The sequence below is a fragment of the Narcine bancroftii genome, chromosome 6, assembly GCF_036971445.1.
Source record: "Narcine bancroftii isolate sNarBan1 chromosome 6, sNarBan1.hap1, whole genome shotgun sequence".
In the NCBI taxonomy this organism is placed as follows: domain Eukaryota; kingdom Metazoa; phylum Chordata; class Chondrichthyes; order Torpediniformes; family Narcinidae; genus Narcine; species Narcine bancroftii.
Genome location: NC_091474.1, coordinates 125,112,491 through 125,136,712, shown reverse-complemented (window position 1 = coordinate 125,136,712; position 24,222 = coordinate 125,112,491). Strand labels below are relative to the sequence as shown.

Sequence of the window (24,222 nt, the reverse complement as noted above, 5' to 3'; positions counted from 1 at the left end):
GAGTCAATCCGAAGAGCGCACCTCGCTCTAAATGGCAGACCCAACTTGGCTTTGAGTGAACTCACCCGTCCATCGTGGGGGGGGGGGGGGGGGGGGGGGAACCGTGCAACTTAACAAGCATAATTACTTCTGGATAAATCGATACATTTTTGTAAAAACTCGGCCAAAGCCTGGCTGGAGGAAGTTATTGTGGACGGCGAGGGCTTGCACCCACGGAGAGGCGGGAGGGATGGGATTGGGGGGGGGGGGGGGGGGGGGTAGGAAGATTTGGCGGGACTTGCGCCAGCTAGAGGCTTTAGTGCGGAGGGTGCAGTTGAAAGAGAGAGAGAGAGAGGATCAAGCAAGCAGGCATTCAGTGACCAATGAACTCTGCACTGCCGCCCCACTTCAATTCAACTCCGGTCAGACAAGACACCAATTTCCTGGGATTTTGAAACAAACCAAGTTGAGAGCCGCCGGTGCATTCTGTAGAAGTTACACGGCTAACACTCCAAAAGGAGGAGTGGAACTTCCAGGCGGCGAGATGAACGCACTGCCTGCTGACAGTTAACTCCGGGAGTTGACCGGGTCTTCAAGACAGAGGAGAGTCTCAGCCAACGTGATAAACCGAGGGGTAACAACGACCAGAGCAGTCGCGTTGATCCACCAAAAAGACATTACTGCAATGAACAAACTAGGTTTCCGTAAGACCACCGTGGGACTGTTGATTATCTGCATATTCCTGGGAAGCGCCGAGGGGAATTTTGCGGATCACCACGTCCATTCCAGCTTCATTTACAGGCGTTTGCGGAACCACGAGAGGAGAGAGATCCAGAGGGAGATCCTGTCCATCCTGGGGCTTCCTCATCGTCCCAGGCCGTTCTCGGTGGGGAAACACGGCTCGTCGGCACCGCTCTTCATGCTGGATCTTTACAACGCGATATCCAACGAGCAAGAGACCGAACGGGGAGCGGCCAGGGCAGCGGTGCCGTACCGCACCGCACTCGCCACTCGGAGCCCATCTCTCGCCAGCCCGCACGACACCAACTTCCTCAACGACGCCGACATGGTCATGAGCTTCGTTAACCTAGGTAACCAGCTCCCTCCCGGTCTTGGCATAACCTTTAGAAGGGTTAGTGTGCGTTCCCACACCCGCGTTACACCTCACCTTTATAGTAACTTGAGTAGCGTTCGAAACATTGGCAATCGCCTCATAACTTCATAAACATCGTTAATTTTGTTGCTTGCCAGATATTTGGTCAAGTGTGTCAGCTGCAGTTCTAACCCTATCTTTCACAAAGCATGCTGTGCATTCAGCGATCCATTGCAAACCATTTGCCCATCAGAGGGAGAGAGAGGAACAATTAGATGCTGGAAGCCATAAGCAAACAAAGGGAAGGTGGAGAGCAGGTCAGACAGCATTCATGGAGAAAAAAAACAAGGTTCTGGATCGCTCACTTGGCCAGTCTGGCTCATATATTTGACGGCCAACCTGAGGACTCGCGCGAGTTAAATCTCTATTTCACCTCTCACTTTCTCCGGTCGTTTCCGACACGGTTTTAGTCAGGGTGTCCGGAATCGCTACTGATAGCATTACCAAGGCCTTCTGTCCGAGATTTTGAACAGGCGGGATCATCCCTGAAGATAGATGCAAAGGGTGTCAGGCCGGCACCTGCGCCAAAAGATTGGGATACAGAAGGCTGGTTACCAAGGAAAAGAGCGGTCTGGGGCATTATTTAAACTTTCTTTGCAACGACGCTTTTTGTTCTAGCTCACACAAAAAAGGGGTGAGCGACAAATGCAGTGTTCGTTTTGTTTCTGAAGTGCCATCTCTTGATAAAATCACACAATGGTCGTTATTAGTTTTAGAAAAGAATCGCGGTTACCCACGGTGCTAAATCTTCCAAGGCGAACGGCGAGATCCGGCGTAAAAGTTGAGAAGAAAATCCTGCTGGAGGTTGTCAGACTGAAGGAGAATCCTGCCCTATGGCAGGAAGTCTCTGCAAGTTGGTGTTTAATCACCAGTCGTAAATAGAGTCATTGTGTATATACTTAAGCAGGAACGTTTTGCCATAAAACCAAGTGGATCTGGTAGAAGCTGTGTTTCTTGTCAAAGCAGAACAGTGGTCAAAGTTCCTGAGCAGATGTCAATGGTTGAGAAAGGATGCATTACATATAAATAGAGGGTCACTGCTTACTTCAGGGTAAGTTGTGTGACTCAAGCAGCGTCAAATGTTCATTCCCGCATTTTTTTTTAATCAAAGATCGCCGCGTACTCGTTCAGCAGAAGGCGAAACGCCGACCGGATTATCGGAGAGAACGGTGCAGGACATCCAGAAACCCCGACCTAAAGTGGGTCTGGGAAACCGTTCGCGGTGCAGTTGCAGAATAACCCTCAGTGGAAATCCAGATAAATGCTCTACAGCCATTTAGATGTGTTTCAAGGGGCTCATTCACAGCCTTTCTTGCTGGAGTTTGGGAGGCAGAAGGCAGCAGAATCCTGCAGAAATGACTTGGGCGAGAAATGAACCGTGGGAACGTCGGAAGGGGCGTCTTGTCCAAACAACCCCCCTTAATTAGCGACTTCAGTCTCATTAACTTACTCCCATTTAACCGTAAGCGGCGAGCGCTACAGATACAGGGTGGTTCGGGGTCCGCAGGCACGACCAGTCGTTTCTTTATACCCACCCAGCTTAGTTCTTTTCGAAAACATAGTCTGGACTAAAGCGTGTTACGTAGGTTTAAGTGAAAACAGTTTGCAAGGTGTGGAATAAAGGCTCCCCTGGAGAATTCAAGGCCAGTTGCCTGCTTCAAGCGCTTCTAATTATTTCCCATGAATTGAGCTGTCAGCTAAGGCGGAGGCGATCTGAAGTGGTTTAATTTTGTTGGCGATTCCGTTCTCCCCTCCCCCGCAAGCTAAAAGTGACATTCTTTAGTGTCACTTCAGAGTTAACCTGATTCAACAAAGATAAATAGAGAGACAGCAGTGGCTTGTAAGATTTGATAATAACCCTTAGATATCAAAGCTTCTGCGCGATCTCACTGAGATCGCTGACAAGCCTATAGTTTCCTTGAGAGTTTTGAAATAGAACAACTTGCCCGGGTGACTTGAAAACTAAGCTTCCAAGTAACCAGGCAAACGGGATTGACTTCCAGTGTCTTGATAGCAGGGTTCAGAAATCTCATTCTCAGTGCGGTTAAACGGACCTTTGGGTGGCGTGTGGACATTCTTTGAAAATGTATCGAGTTGCATTGACTGCAGGCATAGTCAGGAAACACACCAATGTTTCTTTCAGTACATGCTAAAAAGGTAACTTGCAACAATTTCCAAACAGGTTCTGGAAATAGGTGTTGCCAAGTGACTTGGCAAAACCATTATTTGCGTGATTAAACTCAGTTTAAAGTCATTACTAACGCAGTGGGAAATGCATGCGGATTTTTACCTGGTGAAACAAGTCCTTTAGAGGAATGCATAGTCTGAACATTGGTTCTAAACCTCAGTGGTACTGAAAACTATTAACTGTAGTGGATTTCTCCTTAATTACCAGGAACAGACCTTGAAGTAAAGAGTTCTCTCTTATTTATTAACAGTTATTTTCAAAGTGTTTCTTGCAGTCGTTCTCAACCCTTTTCTTTCCACTCACATACCACTTTAAGTAATCCCTATGCCATCTGTACGTTGGGATGAGTAAGGGATTGCTTAAGGTGGTATATGAGTGGGAATCACTGCTCGAGACCCAATTGTTACTGAAATATTTTGCTTGAGAAAAATTGTCATTGGCCCATTTCCTTTGGAGTTATGAAACCCTGCACATAACGAGTCAATTAGGTACGATTAAAACAGTGGGTTTCAAACTTTTTCTTTCCACCCACATACCACCTGAAGCAATCCCTTACTCATCCCATAGGAATTACTTAAAGTGAGACGTGAGTAGAAAGAAAGAGGTCGAGAACCACTGAGTAGAGAATGTTATTCCACCAGGAATAACTTACTTGCTTACAACTAACTGGGTTTGAAAAGATCTGTGTGATTATGAAATGTATAACCTGGTGGTTGTGTGCTTGTGTTCCTAGGAGGTGCTGTTTTTCTTTTAAAGTGCAACTAAATGGGAAGATTTTTACTCATGTTTGAAGCCCATGCTGATTTTTATATGATTGGACTGATGGCAGGGTGATATCAGGGTAAGTGAAAGCTTGGGATAGGTAAAACAAAACATGGGATGGTCTCAATGCACCACGGTGAGTAGTTAACAGTCCTTTTTCCATTGGCATCCCATTTAATTGGCTGTGTCATGTCTCGGGATGGGAAACCATTTGTACAGTTTCCATTGGCCTCCTTTAACCGGGACACTGACTGCTTTTCCACTGAACACAACTCATCCCCAGGGATAGGAGAGACTACCTTCAACCAGAAACGGGTGACCGTCTGCTGTCCTTTTTCCACTGGTTTAATCAGCACACCGGCATTAGCTGATGCCGGGATATGAGGGGGTTGAGGCCATCAATCCCCGATGTGATTTGATGCCAGTGTGCTGACAGTTTTCTTTTTCCACTGGACCCGGTCCCAGTTAATTCCTGGGACAATGTCCCAGTGGAAAAAGGGCTAGCCATATTGATATTGGTTGGTGTGGTGAGACACTTCATTTCAGTATTTGAATCAGGCCCTCACTAAGCAATTGGGATGCTGCTTTAAATTTAGTTGCTGTTGGTTTTCCAAGCTCAAGAAACTTGGCACTGGATTGGAAGGCAACAGAGCTGAGTGCCTCATCTAGTGCCCATATGGAACAGAATTGTTTCTCCTGGGCCCATCATTTAAGAGTTTCACATAATTTTTTGACCTTGTGGGTCCAATATCCCATCACTCCCACAGGCCCCACAAGGAATTCCTTCCTTTCAGTCATGTTCCACAGGCTACCATCAGTGACCTGCCTCCCAAAGCCCTTATCTCAGCCTGGGTGATATCCTGGTCCTGTCAGTTCCTTTCCCAAGCCCTGCTCTGGAGTGAGTGGTAGGGAATACACTTAATGATCCCTGGCAATAGCTTTGTAAGACTAATTTCCTGTCCAGGCCACACCAAGCTGATGATTCTGACAGGGTATTGAATGGGTCTTGGAAGAAAGGACCTTAATGAGGCTCTTTTGGTTAAATTTGGCCAGATGAATGGGTTGGTGGGCTTAATGGCCACTGCAAATTGTTTTGAGTATGCAGGTGAGTAATGGAATAAGGGTGGAGAAAAGGTAAAGTGTGATTAATGTGGGACTGGTGTAAATGAATGGCTGGTGCTCAGTATGGAATCATTGGGCTGAAGGGCCTGTTTCCGGGCTGTATGATTTCCATGCCTCATCTTGTTGGATTTCCCCCTTGCTCGATCTCCTTCACGCAGTCTCTGACTCCCCCCTAAATATCGAGGCAGATGAAATCAAACTATTTTGGGTTTTACCAATTAATACACAAAGAGAAATTCAATATATGTTTCAGGAATTGTTTTCTCCCCTCATTGCTTAATACTGCTGCAGGCATTCAGAGATTCAGACCCCCAACAAACCTCACTCTTTTCTAATTAGAAGCCTTGCAACTGGGATAAATTATGTGATTGCCATAACACATTCCATTGGCAACCCACCATCCAGAGAACTAACATACCACATGTAAGACTTGAATACTTTATGAATCGATCACTTTAGTTGGGAAAAAGGGTATAAAAATTAGGAAGGTTGTGGGTGAGTTGGAGAATCTGGAAGTGCTGGTGAGAAGGTGAGGAAAATAAAAATGGGTTGAATATAAGGTTCATGGACTTGGTGGGCTCTTACCACACGGCATGTCTCAATATCAACATCCACAGTTGCTGGCCTGAGTTTAATGAAAGTCCTGGTCAAGTTTTGAGGGTACCTTGGCTGTAACTGGTGTGGGGAAAGGGTTTCCTCTGGGCAGCACACACTGTCCAATTTCCTCCCTGTCATTTCTAGATATTATTAATGATACAAACCATGAAGTCAGACGAGGATACCTGTGAGGGACACCCAACGGCACATTCTTCTGTCCATTGTTCTGGATGGAGCCCAATGCTTTTAATTTTAAACAGATTGTTTCCTCTGTAAAATTGACAGAGGAATTTAAGAAAAATACCCCTATTGGTATTCAGTCAATACCATAACATTGAGGCTATTGAATAAATATGTGAAAACTATCTGTTTAAAAATGTATGCTTTATGCAATATAGTTAGTCTTTTTACTGTGCTGGTTTGAATTTGGATCAATGTCAGTAGGAATAGAAATGAAAGACATGAATTAAGACATCCAAGAGTCTTTTTTTTTCCCAACTGACGTAGTACAGGCGGTCCCTGACTTATGACTGTAATGGGGACTGAAGAATCGGTCATATATCAAAATGGACACGTCGGAATTTTGCCCATGCATGTGGAGTACCGAAGTCTTAAAGCAAACTTTTTCATCAAATCTTTCTTTCCTCATTGATTTGACAAAAGCAACCTTAAGTTTCCTGAATTTATCGATCAACCTTGCCGAATCTTTCCACATTCCGGCCCATGCTTACGTTGTTAGTTGGTGGTGTTGGACTGGTTGCGGCCATCTTGATTCCTGTGTGAATGCGCGAGTCTTCATTTGGCGCCTGTGTGAATCTTCGGTGGGTTCATGCTTTGGAGTTCCGTTGGCGCACGTGTGAGATTTAAGTGCCCTGGACGATACTGAATTTGCACTCTTAACTCTCTGCATGTTCCAACCGAACTCCAGTGTATGAACCAACTGCACATGTGCCAACCAAAGACTCGAACACAAAGACTTAGCCCAAGCATCAAGATGGGCATGCCCATCCCTGGGATCCCGGAATGCTGACTAACAAGGTGCAACACACACACTTTACAGCAGCTGTGGAAAAGTAACAATGGACAATTAATAACGAACATGGGGAAAATAGCATGGGATCAAAATGCCCACACAAAATGAACTGGTACATATAATGATCAAGGAAAAATCACTATGATGCCCCACCACCCCTTGACTCAATGCAGACACGGCTCTATGCTACAAGGGACACTAATTAAATGCTCCCAACCCTTTTAACAGTGCACATCTTACCAACAGTTTCTCCAGCACCCTTCCACATTTCTAGGCCTGGAGTGAAGCAGGGTGGTTCCAAGCTGGCAAAGAGCAAAGAGAGAGAACAAAGAACACATGGCACCTTCATAGTGCTGGAGGGTCCAGCCCAGGTCATTAGCAGGATAAAATGGCGTGGTACCAGGAGGATTAATCCAGTGACAACATCCAATGCCCCAAGACCAGTCCAGGTAATTTACATGAGGCCAACAGCAAGGTTTGCACTAATTGGTGGGGTGGAACCAAACCTTGATTGGCAGCTGGTGTGTCCTCCGACTAGGTAGGGGGCAGCACTGTCACAGGACAGCCACACCCTTCCCAATACAAGCATCAAGACAAATTATTGTAAGAGTCATATAATACACAGCAAGAAGACAGGGCATGTCCTCCACTCGCAGAGAAAACAAGGGAAGAGAACACCAACAAAGATCCTGACCCATTATCCAGTTGATTGAAATTGTAGGATTCAATATTAAGTTCAGGAGGCTGCAATGCGCCCAGACCAGAGATGAGGCACTATTCTTCGAGCTTGAGCTAATGCCTCAGGTCAGAGTGGGAGAGAGAATTAAAGTAACAGGAAGCTTGAGGTCATCCCTGAAGACCGAAGCTTGGTGTTCTGCAGTGTGATCTCTGCGTTCGGCTTCTCCAGTTCACAGGACATGGCATTAAGAACACTGAACGCATCACCCCAGTGCAAGTAAATCATTGGGTCAGCTTTTAGATGGTGGCAGAGGAGAAGGTGAAAGAGCAAGCATTGCATCAGCTGTGATTGAAAGGGGTAGTGCTGTTATGGTTGACCAGGAGTTCTGAGGGGTCGACCCCTGGGAAATGCTGAAAGGGGAGGAGATGCACGAGATGGCAGGATCTCTTTGAGGCTGGAGGGAATTGTGGGGAATCTATGGAACGTGAAGCTACTGGCATTAAAAGGCAAGGACCAGGGGATCTTTATCCTTGTTCCAACCCAGAATTAGGCATGAGAGCAGAGTCATGGAAAATAAATGTGATACGGTAAGGGGTTTTTAAACGACAGTCGACATTTCAGAAGCAGGAAAACATTTCACAGACACCTGAATAGAAAGTCACATAATCGGAGAAAATAGGACCGAGATGGATTGCATAGTATAATGACTCTGTGACTAGGCTAGATGCTCTGGTCTCTGCATACCCCCAGCAGGCTCGCACAGTGCCTTGAGTCTGGTTCGAAATGTCGCAGAGCCCCAGCCGAGGGAAATATGCTGCCTTTTAGTGACCTGGTTCCTTGGAAGTTTCCACCGGGCTGGGTCAATCCCAGGCATTCAACAGGTGACAAGAACCTTCCCTCTACCCCTGCTGTAGGGCTGGAGGTTTCCTGTAAGTTAGCAGGTGCTGAATATTTGGAAGTCTCCTATTCTCTTGTGAATCTCAAATGGTGCATTGTCAGCCCCACCCCTGGAGACTTCTCCTGCAGTGTTCCACTCTTCAATGAGGTTGCTCCTCATTTGTTCCCTCCTCCTTCAATGTTCCACAAAGGAGGGGAGGGTCTCCTCCTAACAGATGACCAAAGGTTGGAGAATGGCCATTGGATTTCACCAGTGTATGAGAGTGACTGTTGAAACACAAGCTCCCTCCCAAACCCATCAAGCTACATGGACACAAGGGGCCATCATACCTCAGAGAATTGAGAGTCTTTGAAAGTGGAAAGCAGTACTAGCATGCAGGGATCTGTGATACAGTACAGTGAGATATCCCACTGAGGAATGAGAATTGGTGAAGCTCTGACATTTGGTCAAGAAGCTGAGGCTATTGCTGATAACTCCACTTGCTGTTCCACACTCCACAGGTGCATCCAGGTGATCTTCTACACCACTAGCTCTGGTGAATGGTCCTCGACCTGAATTGTAGACTGTTCCTTTCTCCACAGGTGCTGCCTGACCTGCTGAGAATTCCCAGCATTTTGTTTCAGATTAGTGGGACTTTTGGTTTTTCTCCTTGACAGCACCTGTGGAGGACTGAGGAGCTGCGTCGGTAAAATCTCAAGTGAGACCACACTTAGAATATTTTGTTCAGTTCTATTCACCTCATGACAGGAATGATGTCGAAGCCATGGAGAGAGTGCAGAGGAGATTCATCAGGATGTTGCCTGGATTGGAAAATAAATCTTGAGGCAAGTTGAGAGGCATCTTAAAAACTGAGGCTTTTCTCTTTGGGTCAAAGAAGGAGGAGTTGTTACTTAATAGAAGTCTACAAGATTCTGAGAGGTATAGACAGCCGGCATCTTTTCCCCAGGGTGGGAGTAGCGAACACCAGAAGACATGTACAAAATAAAGGGAGGGAAGTTTAGGGAGTATTTCAAGCCATACACAACGAGCAACAATCGGCAATGAACCAGAGTTTCATTTCAAAACACAAATTTATTTCGTACTCTCAAACTGTAGTCTTAACTTTTAAACTATCCGTAAAACTAAATCTATCTCCAATATGTGCAGGTGTGTGTGTGTGTGTGTGTGTGTGTGTGTGTGTGTGTGTGTGTGTGTGTGTGTGTGTGTGTGTGTGTGTGTGTGTGTGTGTGTGTGTGTGTGTGTGTGTGTGTGTGTGTGTCCCAAACCGTTACAGTCCAGGCTAAAATCTAAAAAGTTACTTCAAAGTTCAGTCTTTTGAATTCAGGGTTGAAGTGTAGGCCTTTGAAATTTGATGCCCAGAATTAATGATGAACTGATGGAAGACTGGAGTTATGGCTGCTACAAGCCCCTTTCAGACTTGCATCCCAGTAAATCAGTGTCCCAGGATAGGAATGGGAGTTTGGCCTTTCGCACTAGACCACTCCTAACTGGGGCACTGAACACTTTCATACTTGCAAGGCTTTATCCCCAGCATTTGGTCTGTTCTACCTTTAATAGGAAGTGCCTGCAATTGCCAGTTTCACACTTGCCTGATCTCAATGCCGATGTCTGCATATGGTGGGGATTTTACTAAGGGTCGAGTCCAGCAATCTCTGACGTGAGATGACATCATCTGATGCTGGCGTTGAGCAGATTTTGCTTTCACACTTGGCACTTTAAAGGCTGATTGGCGTTCGATTCCTGGGATCACTGGCAAGTGTGAAAGGGGCTACAGACTCACAAATTCTCCTTGCGTTGCCTTTGAAGAAATGTCCATCCACATGAGCTGTGGTCATAACATTCCTGGTCCTTTTGTGGGCAAGACTTGAACTGGATGGTCTCCACGAACCTTCCAAGACTCTGGCACCAGTTTCTCCAGTGACCTTCACTGTTAGTCAGTCAAAATGAAGTACTTTGCTTCCCAAAAGACTCTCCTGGCACAGGTCAATCCACCAAAAAGGCCCAGTCATTCACAGAGCATGCTTTGCTCTGAATTACACAAAAATGGCTGCCCATAAGAGCTGGTTCAAAAAGCTGTTTTCTCTTCATCAGTCAGACTAGTTCTCCCCTGCAATATCACAATGTCTTGCAAATGTATCAAATTCTGGAACAGGCTGTGACAAACCTTCCCTCAGTTCTTCCAATGTATAGAATTATTGCTGGGCTGTGACTTGTGTTGTGCTTGTTTGAAATGTTAAATGTTAACTGTGACCATTCAGTCCCTCCTGTCTACACTATCCCTTACAGTGATAATCCTATTTTACTACAATGGGAGCTTGTAATAAGAGATAAGAGTTAAGTTCTTTACATAGAAAGTTGTAGGTGTCTGGAATGCTTTCTTAGGGGTGGTAGTGAAAGCTGAAACATTAGGGGCATTTAAGAGACTCTTGGACAGGCCCATGGATGACAGAAAGATAGAGGGTAACGGGGTAGGAAGGGTTTAATTTTTTTTGGTAGGAATATATAAGTTGACACAACATAGAAGGCCGAAGGACCTGTACTGTGCTGTAATGTTCAATGTGCTATGCTCAATTTTCTAACTAGATGGATCATGGGGTATATTTTCGGAGAGGAGTTTTGCAGTGTTCTGCATCATTGCAACTTTCCCAGGACAGGAAGCACAGAGACTCAGGAGACTGGAATCCAGATCTAAACCAACCCACTGGAGGAACGCGATGGGTCAAGTGGCATCAGTGGGGGGGGGGGGGGGGGGGGGGGCGAAGAGAACATTTGAGGTTTCAAACCAAAGCCCTTTATTGAGTCTGGACAAATATAGTAGAGAAGGCATTGTGGAGGACTGGGTGGAACAGGGACCCCATGAATCGGGTGACGGGGCTTGACTTATAATGGTGCAGGTGAACATACTGGTCTGAAAATGGCAGAGCAACATTGTGCAGTACCATGGGGGTTGAGTATGTAAGATTCTGGTGGGGGTTAAGGAAGGCAGCTTGTGCTATCCTGGTCTGTACTGCAACATTCACCACCAGAATGGAGGGAGACAAATCCCTGCAATTTTTTTTTTAAAAGTACCTCATTTGTAAAGTATTGCAGATTGCAAGAACAAAATTCGGAATATAACTTTAAACCTGCGGAAAAGATAGAACAAGCAGTACTTTGACTAAAAATTAATTTGCAAATAATATTTACATGTATAATTTATGAGGGAGTATGGATTTATAACTGGGTTAGGTGAAGGGAGTTGAAAGAAGCTTGTCTGCAGCCCACACATCATCAGAACAGTTGTTCGGAATCACCTGTATTCTACATACGATGTAACTATATCAAGGTCCTTCAATTTGCAATTGACCCTCCTCCATATTTTATTATTTTTTTTCTATTCTTTGGCTTGGCTTCGCGGACGAAGATTTATGGAGGGGGTAAAAAGTCCACGTCAGCTGCAGGCTCGTTTGTGGCTGACAAGTCCGATGCGGGACAGGCAGACACGATTGCAGCGGTTGCAGGGGAAAATTGGTTGGTTGGGGTTGGGTGTTGGGTTTTTCCTCCTTTGTCTTTTGTCAGTGAGGTGGGCTCTGCGGTCTTCTTCAAAGGAGGTTGCTGCCCGCCAAACTGTGAGGCGCCAAGATGCACGGTTTGAGGCGTTATCAGCCCACTGGCGGTGGTCAATGTGGCAGGCACCAAGAGATTTCTTTAGGCAGTCCTTGTACCTTTTCTTTGGTGCACCTCTGTCACGGTGGCCAGTGGAGAGCTCGCCATATAACACGATCTTGGGAAGGCGATGGTCCTCCATTCTGGAGACGTGGCCCATCCAGCGCAGCTGGATCTTCAGCAGCGTGGACTCGATGCTGTCGACCTCTGCCATCTCGAGTACTTCGACGTTAGGGATGTAAGCGCTCCAATGGATGTTGAGGATGGAGCGGAGACAACGCTGGTGGAAGCGTTCTAGGAGCCGTAGGTGGTGCCGGTAGAGGACCCATGATTCGGAGCCGAACAGGAGTGTGGGTATGACAACGGCTCTGTATACGCTTATCTTTGTGAGGTTTTTCAGTTGGTTGTTTTTCCAGACTCTTTTGTGTAGTCTTCCAAAGGCGCTATTTGCCTTGGCGAGTCTGTTGTCTATCTCATTGTCGATCCTTGCATCTGATGAAATGGTGCAGCCGAGATAGGTAAACTGGTTGACCGTTTTGAGTTTTGTGTGCCCGATGGAGATGTGGGGGGGCTGGTAGTCATGGTGGGGAGCTGGCTGATGGAGGACCTCAGTTTTCTTCAGGCTGACTTCCAGGCCAAACATTTTGGCAGTTTCCGCAAAGCAGGACGTCAAGCGCTGAAGAGCTGGCTCTGAATGGGCAACTAAAGCGGCATCGTCTGCAAAGAGCAGTTCACGGACAAGTTTCTCTTGTGTCTTGGTGTGAGCTTGCAGGCGCCTCAGATTGAAGAGACTGCCATCCGTGCGGTACCGGATGTAAACAGCGTCTTCATTGTTGGGGTCTTTCATGGCTTGGTTCAGCATCATGCTGAAGAAGATTGAAAAGAGGGTTGGTGCGAGAACACAGCCTTGCTTCACGCCATTGTTAATGGAGAAGGGTTCAGAGAGCTCATTGCTGTATCTGACCCGACCTTGTTGGTTTTCGTGCAGTTGGATAATCATGTTGAGGAACCTTGGGGGACATCCGATGCGCTCTAGTATTTGCCAAAGCCCTTTCCTGCTCACGGTGTCGAAGGCTTTGGTGAGGTCAACAAAGGTGATGTAGAGTCCTTTTATTAACAATACCATTAAAGTCAGATGTTAAACTTTGTTTAGGCATTTGAAGAAAATATTTAAAAAATACACGTTAAACATTCAAACCAGTGCCTACCATTTTCAACTTTGTAAGTACAGTCCAGATATTGCCAGCGTTTTAAAATCAAACTATTACAGTACTTCTCAACTAATGCTACAAAATAAAAGAGAAGCACAAGAACTATAAATGCTGGTATCTTGAGTGAACAAAGAGAAGGTGGAGGGACTCAACAGTTCAAGTGGCATCCATGGAAGGAAATGGTCAGTCAACCTTTTATTTCCAGGTGGTTTCGAGAAAATAAAGATTGTCAAAAGGATAAGACTGGTGTCCAAAAGGTTGATGAATGGCATGAAACTTTTGAAGGAGGATGCAGAGATGGGGAGGAAAATAAGTATGCAGTGGAATCTTTGGAGCACAAATCCCAGGCAACTAAGTCAGAAGTACTACCATATTTTCACTCATATAACACACACACACACACATGCATATACCGCGTGGGTATATTCTAAATTCCGACTGACAAAAACAATTTGCATTTAATTGGGACATCAGACACATTCCCTTAGTCCCAGTGTTTGTCACAGTTCATCTCCCGCAATTAACACCAAATCAACTTCCCCCAGAGGTGTTAATCGGCCATTATATAGATGATTATGCTCCTGCAACACATTAACAAGCTTTGGAGAGGAATCAATTACATAGATCAAAGAGAGGCTTCAGAGTTAAGCAGGATTTTAATTCTGCCTTTCTTTAAAAAACACTTTATCTTGTTAATCTCCTCCCTTAGGGGACCGGTCTGGGCAATTAACATTATAAGGTGCTGTGCCCCAGAATATCCTGTTTCTCAGAATGCCATGGCACTCAGGCCAAAGAGATATTTCCAAATCAAAATTTAGATTTTTGGCATTATGTATGTACCCAGTTCCCATGCTCACTTTAAATTGTGCACGTTCTTTCATGCACAGAAGATATTATCACCCTATATAGCTATCACCTGCATTCAAACTAGCCTAATCAGTATAAAAGGCCCTTGCATTTAGTGCTACCTATGAGATCTAGAGTGCCAGTTGTTTTCACAGAGTGAGGAGTCAAATGCAAATCTTACACCACTAATTTCAAACTGAAAGTTGTTACCAGAGCAGAAGAAACTGGGAACAGAGCGACAGCAAGAGAGTTGAAGGCTGGTGAATCATCCATTCGCAAATGGAGGGAATAGAAAGATGCGATTGAGAGGACGAATCCACAAAAATGCACATGTTGTGGTCTAAAAGCTACATGGCCCCAGTAAGAGACTGACTTGAAGGAGAGGGTTTAGTGATAGAGAACAAAATCATACTGTATTTACAGTCATCACTCAGATTATTAGCACATGGAAGGAGCATCCTGGATTTCAAGGTGTGGTTTCCTTGTATATTAAAATTTATGAAGCAAAATGGATTGTCAGTAATAACTAGAATAACTGTACGTCAGTGGCTTCCAGAAGATTGGGTACAATAAACCATTGATTTTCACAATTGAATAGGCAACCATACACAGTGGCATTGAAAGAGAGAGAGAGCGGTGCAGATGAAACACTTAGGGCAAAATAGCAGACACCTTCTCCTACATTCCAAATGTTGTGTTCCAGCAATACCATAATTTTACGCATATAAAGCGCACATTATATCAGTTTTTTTTTACAAACCAAATTACCCACTGCATGTTATATGCATGTGCAGATGATGAAGACTAACACAGACAAATGTGTGGTTATCGTTACTGTCTGTCAATAATTGTTGCTGTCTCAGGAGTTTGTGTATTCTCCCTGTGTCTGAGTGGGTTTCCTCCAGGTGCTCTGGTTTCCTCCAACCCTCCCAAGAATGTAGGTTAATTGGTGTATTTTTAGTTGCTATATGTTGTTTTTTTTATTTTAACACATTGTCCAGTGAAATATATGAACTTAAAATCACACCTGCGCATGTCATTAAATGGATGAAGTCCCAATGGCCTTTGAACTGTGGCTGCATCTGGAACAAAAACTGTGGCCATAACCATGACTGGGCATGAAAGGTTATGCTTTACTATAGTCCGTTGGCTGACCTGCAAATGGTGCTAAATTGAAGCCAATTATTATATTTAAGGCCTCTTACTTGTGCACTTTATTGATATTCTTTGCTCTCTCTATATTGTACCGTCAGTTTGTATGCATTTGTTATCTGCTTACAGTTCTTTTGATTACATGTTCACGCTGTGTGCAATTAATTTTTGCACTACCATTTAGTGGTAATTCTGCTGTGCCCGCAGGACAAAGGAATCTCAAAGTTGTATGTGATATCATGTATATTCTCTGACAATACATCTGAAATCTAAAGGAGTAGCATTGCCGCAAGGAAAAAATGCCCAATACTGTGATTGTGCCCTGTAACAAGAAAGATTGGATGGACTCCAATGTTATGGAACTGTGGGTGGAAATGTGTTACAGGCCTAGGCCAGGCATTTTTTTTTCTGCAAATAAATTGTTACTCATATTCAGCACAAAGAATCGTAAATTCTGTTAGCGCCCACATTGCAGTAATTCCAGGTGGGTTGACGTGCAAGCTGCAGCTGCTCGATATTTCCATGAATCATCTATTCAAGACATGAATCAGATCAGAAAGGGAGGAATGGATGCAGAACGGCGCTTGTGAATTCAACCCAGCCAGACGGCTGAAAAGAGCAACCTATATTGAAGTTTGAGATTGGGTTACCAGAGCGTGAGATAACCCTACACCAAAAACTATCCTCTGTGCATTCAGTAAAGCCAGCGTAGTATGCATTGATGATGGTAACTCCACCACTGATGACGAAAGCTGTGACAACAATGACGTGTACAGTAACAGAAGAACGTTTGCAGGCTGTCCTAAAGTATTTTAACCAAGAGAGTGAACCATCTGACTTTGAAGGATTCGAAGGGGTTATGGATGATGAAGACTAACGCAGACAAATGTGTGGTTATCGTTACTGTCTGTCAATAATTGTTGCTGTCTCAGGAGTTTGTGTATTCTCCCTGTGTCTGAGTGGGTTTCCTCCAACCCTCCCAAGAATGTAGGTTAATTGGTGTATTTTTAGTTGCTATATGTTGTTTTTTTTTAAATTTTAACACATTGTCCAGCTTTTTAACTTGTCATTTAAGATGTTATATGGTCATTTTAAATTAAAGCGATTATATGAAAGAAAAATGAATTTAGAACCAGTGGCTGGTCAATTAAGTTCACTTTTTATTGCAAACTAATTCTTGCATAGTCTGTGGGTACCCATGCAGTGGGTAATTTGGTTTGTAAAAAAAAACCTGATATAATGTGCACTTTATATGCATAAAATTATGGTATTGCTGGAACACAACATTTGGAATGTAGGCGAAGGTGTCTGCTATTTTGCCCTAAGTGTTTCATCTGCACTGCTCTCTCTCTTTCAATCCCACTGTGTATGGTTGCCTATTCAATCATCTTTGTTGGTTGTAAAGGTAGCACAAGGCAAGAGCTGGATTTCTGAGAGGTGAGAAGCTGAACTGGAAGGGGCAAGAGTGTGAGGTATTGGAATTCTAGTTCTGCATTGATCAGTGAGGGCAGTGAATGGTGAGTGTTGTACAGATAGGAGAACTGGTTAGCCACCAGGGAGAGGCTGACCCTGGATGAATTGCTTGGATCTCTGTTGTGGGAAGACGGACATCACTATTGGCAGGTAGAAGTAGGTGGTGTGAAATATGTAATTTAATTTGGAAGTTTTTACAAATATGCTGGTTTGCACTGAGGCTGTGTCCACCCAGAAATTCTGGGATTCATGGCAGAGACCAAAGGCAGTGGCTCCAAGGGTTGGAAGAAGTTTCTGGTTCTCCACTTCTGGCCGTGTGATTTATTGCTGGTGTTTTGATTTCACTCTGAGATCTCCAACTCCAGCCAGGACCCTGATCCAACTGCTGGTCATGCCCTTCCCTTTCCCAAAAGCTGAGGAACTGAAGCTGAAACCTTCCCTTACCTTGACGACGATTGTGAGGGGGGGGGGGGGTTGAATTGTCATAATCATCTCCTTACTCTGTACATAATGGACAACCAAATGTAGTTGCCACTGTGCTGTTGCTTGGCAACTTTGCAGACTGAGAGAGCGAAGCAAAGACCTCCATCATGGTCTTCACAGGAGAGAAATGTAGGGGACGAAGACTGCCCAGAACCCTTCAATATTCCCACCGGAGGTATCACCTCCTGCCTGGAGTTTTGTCAGGCTGTGGTTTCTCATCAATTGGGACAGTGCCTGCTTGGGGTAGTTTCACTTTTTTTGAAGGCCATGGATTGGTTGAGTTGATGTGAAACTGGTGAAAGGACAAAAAGCAGAGGGTGGAGGAGTTGACAGAGGTCATTAGAAGGAATCCAAGTGCTGAAGGAAATAGCCCAGGAAATAGTGGATGCGTTGGTGATAATGTTTCAAACCTCTTTAGATACTGGATTAGTTCCTGAGGATTTTTGAGGATGTAACCACGAGAGTGATGGGGGGATTCAGTGGATGTGGGGTATTTGATAAGGTTCCTCACAGAAGACTAGTGTACAAACTTAAAGAGCACGGTTTAGGAGGTATGGCATTAAGGTGGAGAGAGAATTGGTTGAGGGACAGGAAGCAAAGAATAAGAATAAATGGGTTCTTTTCAGAATGGCAGCCAGTGACTAGTGGGGCACTGCAGGGCTCAGTGCTGGGGTCACAGTTGTTTACGATATATATCAACGACTTAGATGTGGGAATAGATAGCAATATCTCAAAATGTACAGACGATATGAAGTTGGGTGGTACGGTTGGCTGTGTTGAGGACACTAGGAGGGTGGAGAGTGATTTGGACAAGTTAGTTGAGTGGGCCAAGGTTATCCACTTTGGAGGTAAGAACAGGAAAGAGAACTATTATCTAAATGGTATCTGTTTAGGAAAAGGGGTGATGCAGCGAGACTTGGGTGTTGCTGTGCATCAGTCGTTGAAAGTGGGTGTGCAGGTGCAGCAGGCAGTGAGGAGGGCGAATGGTATGTTGGCGTTCATTGCAAGAGGATTTGAGTACAGGAGTAGGGAGATCCTGCTGTAGCTGTACAGGGCCTTGGTGAGACCACACCTGGAGTACTGCATGCAGTTCTGGTCGCCTTATCTGAGGAAGGACATCCTCACCATGAGGGGGTGCAGAGAAGATTCACTAGAATGATACCAGGGATGGAAGGACTTGCATATGAAGAAAGGTTGGATAGACTAGGCTTGTATTCTCTGGAATTTAGAAGATTGAGGGGGGGGGGGGGGGGTGGAAAGTTATAGAAACATATAAAATTCTTAAAGGATTAGACAGACTAGACACAGGAAGGTTTTTTCCAATGCTAGGAATAACCAAAACCAGGGGCCATAGTTTTTTTTTAGGAAACACAGCAATATAAACAGAGATGAATGGTGGAAATCACAGAAAAATGGGAAGTTCACTCAGGTAGGGCAGGGAGGATGTGTAGAAACCAAATGCTCCAATTGGTGTAAGATTGAAGAAGACCATACCAGGATTCTGTATGATATGAAAGCATAACTAGTAGTGTGTGGTGTGCATGGTTTGATGGGTGCTGTAGTCTGTCATGGGGAATCTCTGAAACTCACTCTCTCAAAGGGTTGTGAAGGTTGGATCATTGAGGGTATTTAAAGAGGAGGTAGACATTTTTTTGAAAAATTAGGGGATTGAGGGTTATGAGCAGCAGGTATAGAAGAGGAGTTGAGGCCTGCAGCAGATCGGCCATGATCGTAGTGAATGAAGGGGTAAGTTAGAGGGGCCCTCGCTTCCTCCCGCTCCAATCTTCTTCTCTACTTGTGCTCCATATGTCGACAATGTGTTCTCCAGAATCAACAGCTTCAAAATGTATAAAGGGTTAAATGAAGACAGCCGCACATACTGGGTGACCTCAATGTCTAGCCTAGGAATGCAGTTCCCGACAACCTGAGGTTCCACCCAGGATCCGCCCTGTGCAGTCCGTGACCTGCCCCTGTGGCGAGGTTGGATCCCAGGGTGGGGCTGCAGCACAAGGAATGGCTCCAGTGGGGGTGGGGGGGGGGGGCGGGTTTACAAGAACCAGCCACTCGGATCACACAGGCAGGGTGAAATTGACCATACTCGCTGATTATGGTCAATCCTTCCCTTTAACAGATTTAATGCTCAATGGCACAGTTCTTGTATGTATTTGAAATCAGCAAACTCACCAATCATAGTTCTAAATAGGAGAAGGAAAGACAGCAATTGGTGTTTAATTTCTAACATATTTTCATCAATTGGCAGGTCTCCTTTATTTCGACAGCAGGTGACTGAGTCAGTGAAATGGGGAGGCATCAACTGCTGAGATTAGATGCATGGATGGCTGGGCTGAGCCAAATGCTTTCAGTATGGGCCTTCAGAACTCAATGGGCCCCCATTTTTTGTGTAAATCCTGCACAGCAGATCAGATAAAACAATCCTGGGCTTGGCTGCTGTTCCACTCTAACCTCACTGACATTAGCTAGGGGAGCAGAAAGGACTGTCCTTGTGGTCTCAAGCACCTTAAGGGAGGAGGAGTACATGTACAGCAGCCCCTGGTCCCCGTCGTTCTCCAGAAAATCCTGTACCTGCATGCTTGTCAATACCTTCTAGATGGGAGGATAGAAAACAATCAACATATGATGCTACACAGTTCGTGCAGCTCTATTACAGCACCAGTGGCTTGAAATCCAAAGCTGTTTGCACGCTCTCCCTGTGTCTATGTGGAATTCCTCCGGTCACTCTGGTTTCATCCCACCTTTCAAAAATGTATGGCAGTTGTAGATTGATTAGGGTGCTTGGGGATATGGGTTTATTGGCTAGAAGGGCCTGTTATGCTGAGTGTCCAAATTCTCAATTTCATCTAAAGAAAGTAAAGCTACATTTAAAATAAAAATCTCCAGTTAATGCTCTGACTGAAGAATTCCAATATTTGGAAGTTTTGTTAAAAATATTTTTATGGTATTAATTTAAGCCACAGAATTATCTTACTTTTTCATTTATCGTTGGCGACCATTTTAGAAGGCGCATTGGTCATTCCAATGTGGCAGTCGGCTTATTTACTGCATTGTAATTTGCCCTGCTTTTGCACCGATTATTGCAAGTCCTTGTACGTTTTTAAAAAAAATGGTTCTGATCTTTTTGTGCAGGCATCATGCATTGAAACCCTCAGTACTTAGTTGTCAAAGTATGAATGAAATAAGACTTCCACAAGCAGATAAGACAGGTAAAGGAGAATAATAGTGAATCGGGGAGTATGTTTAATGCTGAAATATAAGCTAAGATAAAGAGGAAGGTAATAATCCATTCAAGCCTTGTCATCGAAATTTAGGATACCATCTATACTGCTTGGTTAGATTAAGACCGCAGAGCCCACCTCACTGACATAAGACAAAGGAGGAAAAACCCAACACTCAACCCCAACCCACCAATTTTCCCTTGCAACCGTGCCTGCCTGTCCCGCATCGGACTTGTCAGCCACCAACGAGCCTGCAGCTGACGTGGACATTACCCCTCCATAAATCTTCGTCCGCGAAGCCAAGCCAAAGAAAAAACTGACTCTTGTGAACTCCATTTTCTATTTATTAAACCAACATCCATCAGGGTATCTTTCGTGTCGATCTGTTCGGAAAAATAATATTGAAGTTTAAAAAAAATTCACCATGAGTAAACGTTTATTGCGGTTACATTTACTTTTGGTTAACATCACAGAAACTAAGCAATGGTGACCTTCCCTGACTGCTTGATCTGGGTTATTCTTATCAGATGACCATCTGACCTGCTGGTAATTGCACTTAATTATTTCCTGTTGTAAATTAAAGAGAATGGAGCATGGGGGTTGGGGCTGCAGCAACAGAAGAGGTGTGTTTTTTTTCAAGAGTTTATGTTATCAAATCCCACAGGTGGTAGTTCTTGACAATGTCAGTATCAAATTTCTCAAACAGCAACAAATACTTTGCAGTCCTTGCAAAGAGCTCATAGCAATTCCACGGCAAACATTTTTTTCTTTGTGGTATTCAAGAAAAAAAACCTGACTAAATAGTAACAGATGTGGTGGTAATTTAGTAATGATGGGAAATATATGCACTGGTCTAATCATCAATCCTAACAAAAGGCTAAGTTGAGCTCTATTCATTCTTAGTAATATTTGATAGGGGCAATCATCATATTCTGTATGTAATCTAGGGGAGAAGGGAGGGGGGAGTAAAGAAGGTGAACTATACACGAGACCAAGAGGCTAAAATGGGATCAGCAATGTGAATGCCTTGTTTAGATGAACTATAACCTGAAGTGGTGAGCTGTGCGCGCATATCCAGTCATTCCTAATGTCAGTAGAAGCAGCTACCTGTGGAGAAGGAATACTAGCTGAGGACAAGGCATCTGAAGAGCTTCTCAGTACCTTTGGTCCAACCTTGGTAAGGACCTGGTGATACTTTCGCAGGTTGCCCAAGGTCTCAAGGGCAATTTAGAAATTCTAAAGTGTGCTGAATAAGCTCAAAGGAATGCTTGTACAAATCTTCAAAAGAACAAGGATTGTTTGCTTGCATGCGTCCAGAGGTGATTTGTACAAAGAGTGGAGTGCATAGTTTTCTCCTTATTAATGAATCCTGAAATGAGAGACGGGAATCAGTAGTGAGCCATCACTAAGAGATTTTAAGCTGCAGATCAAATCAAGTCTTCCTTTGCTTTGTGTTATGAAAGGGTGTTTGTTCGCTCTAAGTGTGGCAGTGAGACGTGCAGATTACGAAGATTCCAGGTTCAGTTCTGGTCTGTGCTGAAGTTTCTGATCCAGCTGAGACTCTCCTTTGCACCATTTCCAGTGCTCCCGGAAACACTAACATTCCTGTCACAGCTCCTCAGGGACCTGAACTCTGGAATTCCCTCTCCAAACTTCTCCACCTTCTGCATTTCACTTTTAATGAAATGTATCACTTTTACCAAGCACTGGGGCTCTTTGTGTGGCTCAGTGTTCATTTCTATTTGATATTGCTCCCATGAAGGGCCTTGGGTCATTTTCCAGCTTTTAAAGGAACTGTATAAATACACAGTGTAATTTTTGTTGTTATTGCTGGTGGTGGAAATTTGTTTCCAGTGTAAGATTTGAATAAGCTTTGATGCTCCATCATAGCATGGGGTTAAGTTATTCAACCAGCAATCCAGTTTAAGGCTGGTGATCTGGCGGCAGTTCAAATCCCACCTGGGGAGATGGAGAATTTAAATCCAATTAATTGAAAAACAAAGCTTGTCACCAAAGTGGTAAGAACAAAACTACGAAACATCTCTCTGTTTCTACACATGCTTCCTCTATGCTCCAAAATCCAGCATCTGCAGTCTTCCTGTGTTTCTATAATCCTTGGAAATCTTCTGAATTTGGACTCCCTTAGGATTTTTAGGCTGCAGGCATTCAATGAAATTTGCCGTTACACGGGACAGTCTAAAAAGGAAAGTGCAGGAATATGTAGTCCATTCCTGCACTGCAATTTATCCTCAAGGACCCCTATTACTTTTCGGGGGAAGCCTGCAGTCTAAATCTCACCACAAAACTCACCTCATGAATTCAACGACCAGCTGATGGCTCAGGCCATGTTGCTTCACGTAAAAGCACCGGGACTAACGCGCACAGGAACTTAAGGGGCACAGTGTAAACGAACTCAAAGGTGAGTAACTATGTTAATTTATGTTAAATTTTTCACAGATTTTTTCCATCATTGCTGTCTAAAAAATACTCCTGATAAACTGCACGATGAGTCTCATGTATGGGTTTTAGACGGCAATGTCGGGAAAATTGCAGAAAAAAATTAACATAATTACTGCCTGTGTGGCTGCTCACACTGGGCACCTTTTTAGACTACAAGTACCTAAGTGCAACAGTCCTGGTGGTTGGACGAGCAGTCGAGTGGATGACCGTCTCAATTAATTTTTTTCCGGTACAACTTACAGTGCAAGCTTTCTCCAAAAAAGTTGTAGGAGTCCTGCAGGATAAATTGCAGTGCAGGAATTGACTCAAAATTTCCACACATTCCTCTTCAGACTGCCCGTTTGATAGGCTCTATCAATAACCACAGACTCATAGGCTGCAGGGACAATAGGCTTTTAATGCACACAAGACTTTGGCTGGCCCAGATCCAGGTAGAGGACTGCCGGACAGGGGAATGTAACGCGACCTTTATGGCCAGAGCAAAAGGGGGGGAGACTTAAAGGATGAGTCATTAGTGGGCAGGCCAGCCTCATAAGTACAGTAACTGGTAGGGGCTATACAATGGAGAAAACATATCAGTACACCCATGTAGTGGCAAAATTCCTTGATTGATCCATTACATGCCTGCATTCTAAAGACCATAATGGGCTCATGGAGTTGTTCCATTAGGCACTTTTACACAGCCACTGAACAGCAGAAAATTTCAGGAAATTTCCTGCTCCCGTGGAAGTGTTGAGACAGAATTTTTAATGTAAATTCCATCCCATCATTTTTCCACCAAGACCTCTGCACATTTTTTTACGGAGAGGCTGCAGTGCAAATTGATCACAGGCACTCCGTAAGAAACCAGACTAATGAATACGATGTTCACCCTCCAACAAAATCCGCAACCCAAGAGGGCTGTGTAAAAGTGTCCCTTTGTAAACGAACACATCGGAACTCCCCGGAGCTAAGTCTGCTAATTTTTAAAATGGAATAATTCCACTGTTTCAGTGTAAAAATGGCAATTGTTGATGAGATGAGGTTCAATCCATAAACAGAGGTTGTCATTTTTGTTCAAAGTCCTCGTTTGTACAGTTCAGTTGGTAAAAGTAATAGCTGATAGTTTCCCACAGAATGTTAAAGGAGAGGAGCTCCCCATGGTTTGATCACAGAACCCCTTGCATTAGCAAGGATAAAAATGATAAAGAAGGTCATCATCTAACACAGTGGGTCTCAACCTTTTTTTTCCACTCACATCCCACTTTAAGTAATCCCTACACCATAGGTGCTCTATGATTAGTAAGGGATTGCTTAAGGTGGTATGTG

General features: G+C 44.3%; 1 protein-coding gene across 2 annotated transcripts in view; it reads left to right on the top strand.

Moving 5' to 3' along the window:
• The first annotated feature begins 325 nt into the window (after positions 1-325).
• Positions 326-24,222, top strand: part of bmp5 (bone morphogenetic protein 5) — a 172,081-nt gene continuing 148,184 nt past the window's right edge. For both annotated transcript variants that reach the window (XM_069885969.1, XM_069885968.1), the window contains exon 1: positions 326-1,070. In XM_069885969.1, the coding sequence (XP_069742070.1) occupies positions 665-1,070 (406 nt within the window). In that variant the 5' untranslated portion in view covers positions 326-664. The remainder of the gene's footprint in view (positions 1,071-24,222) is intronic.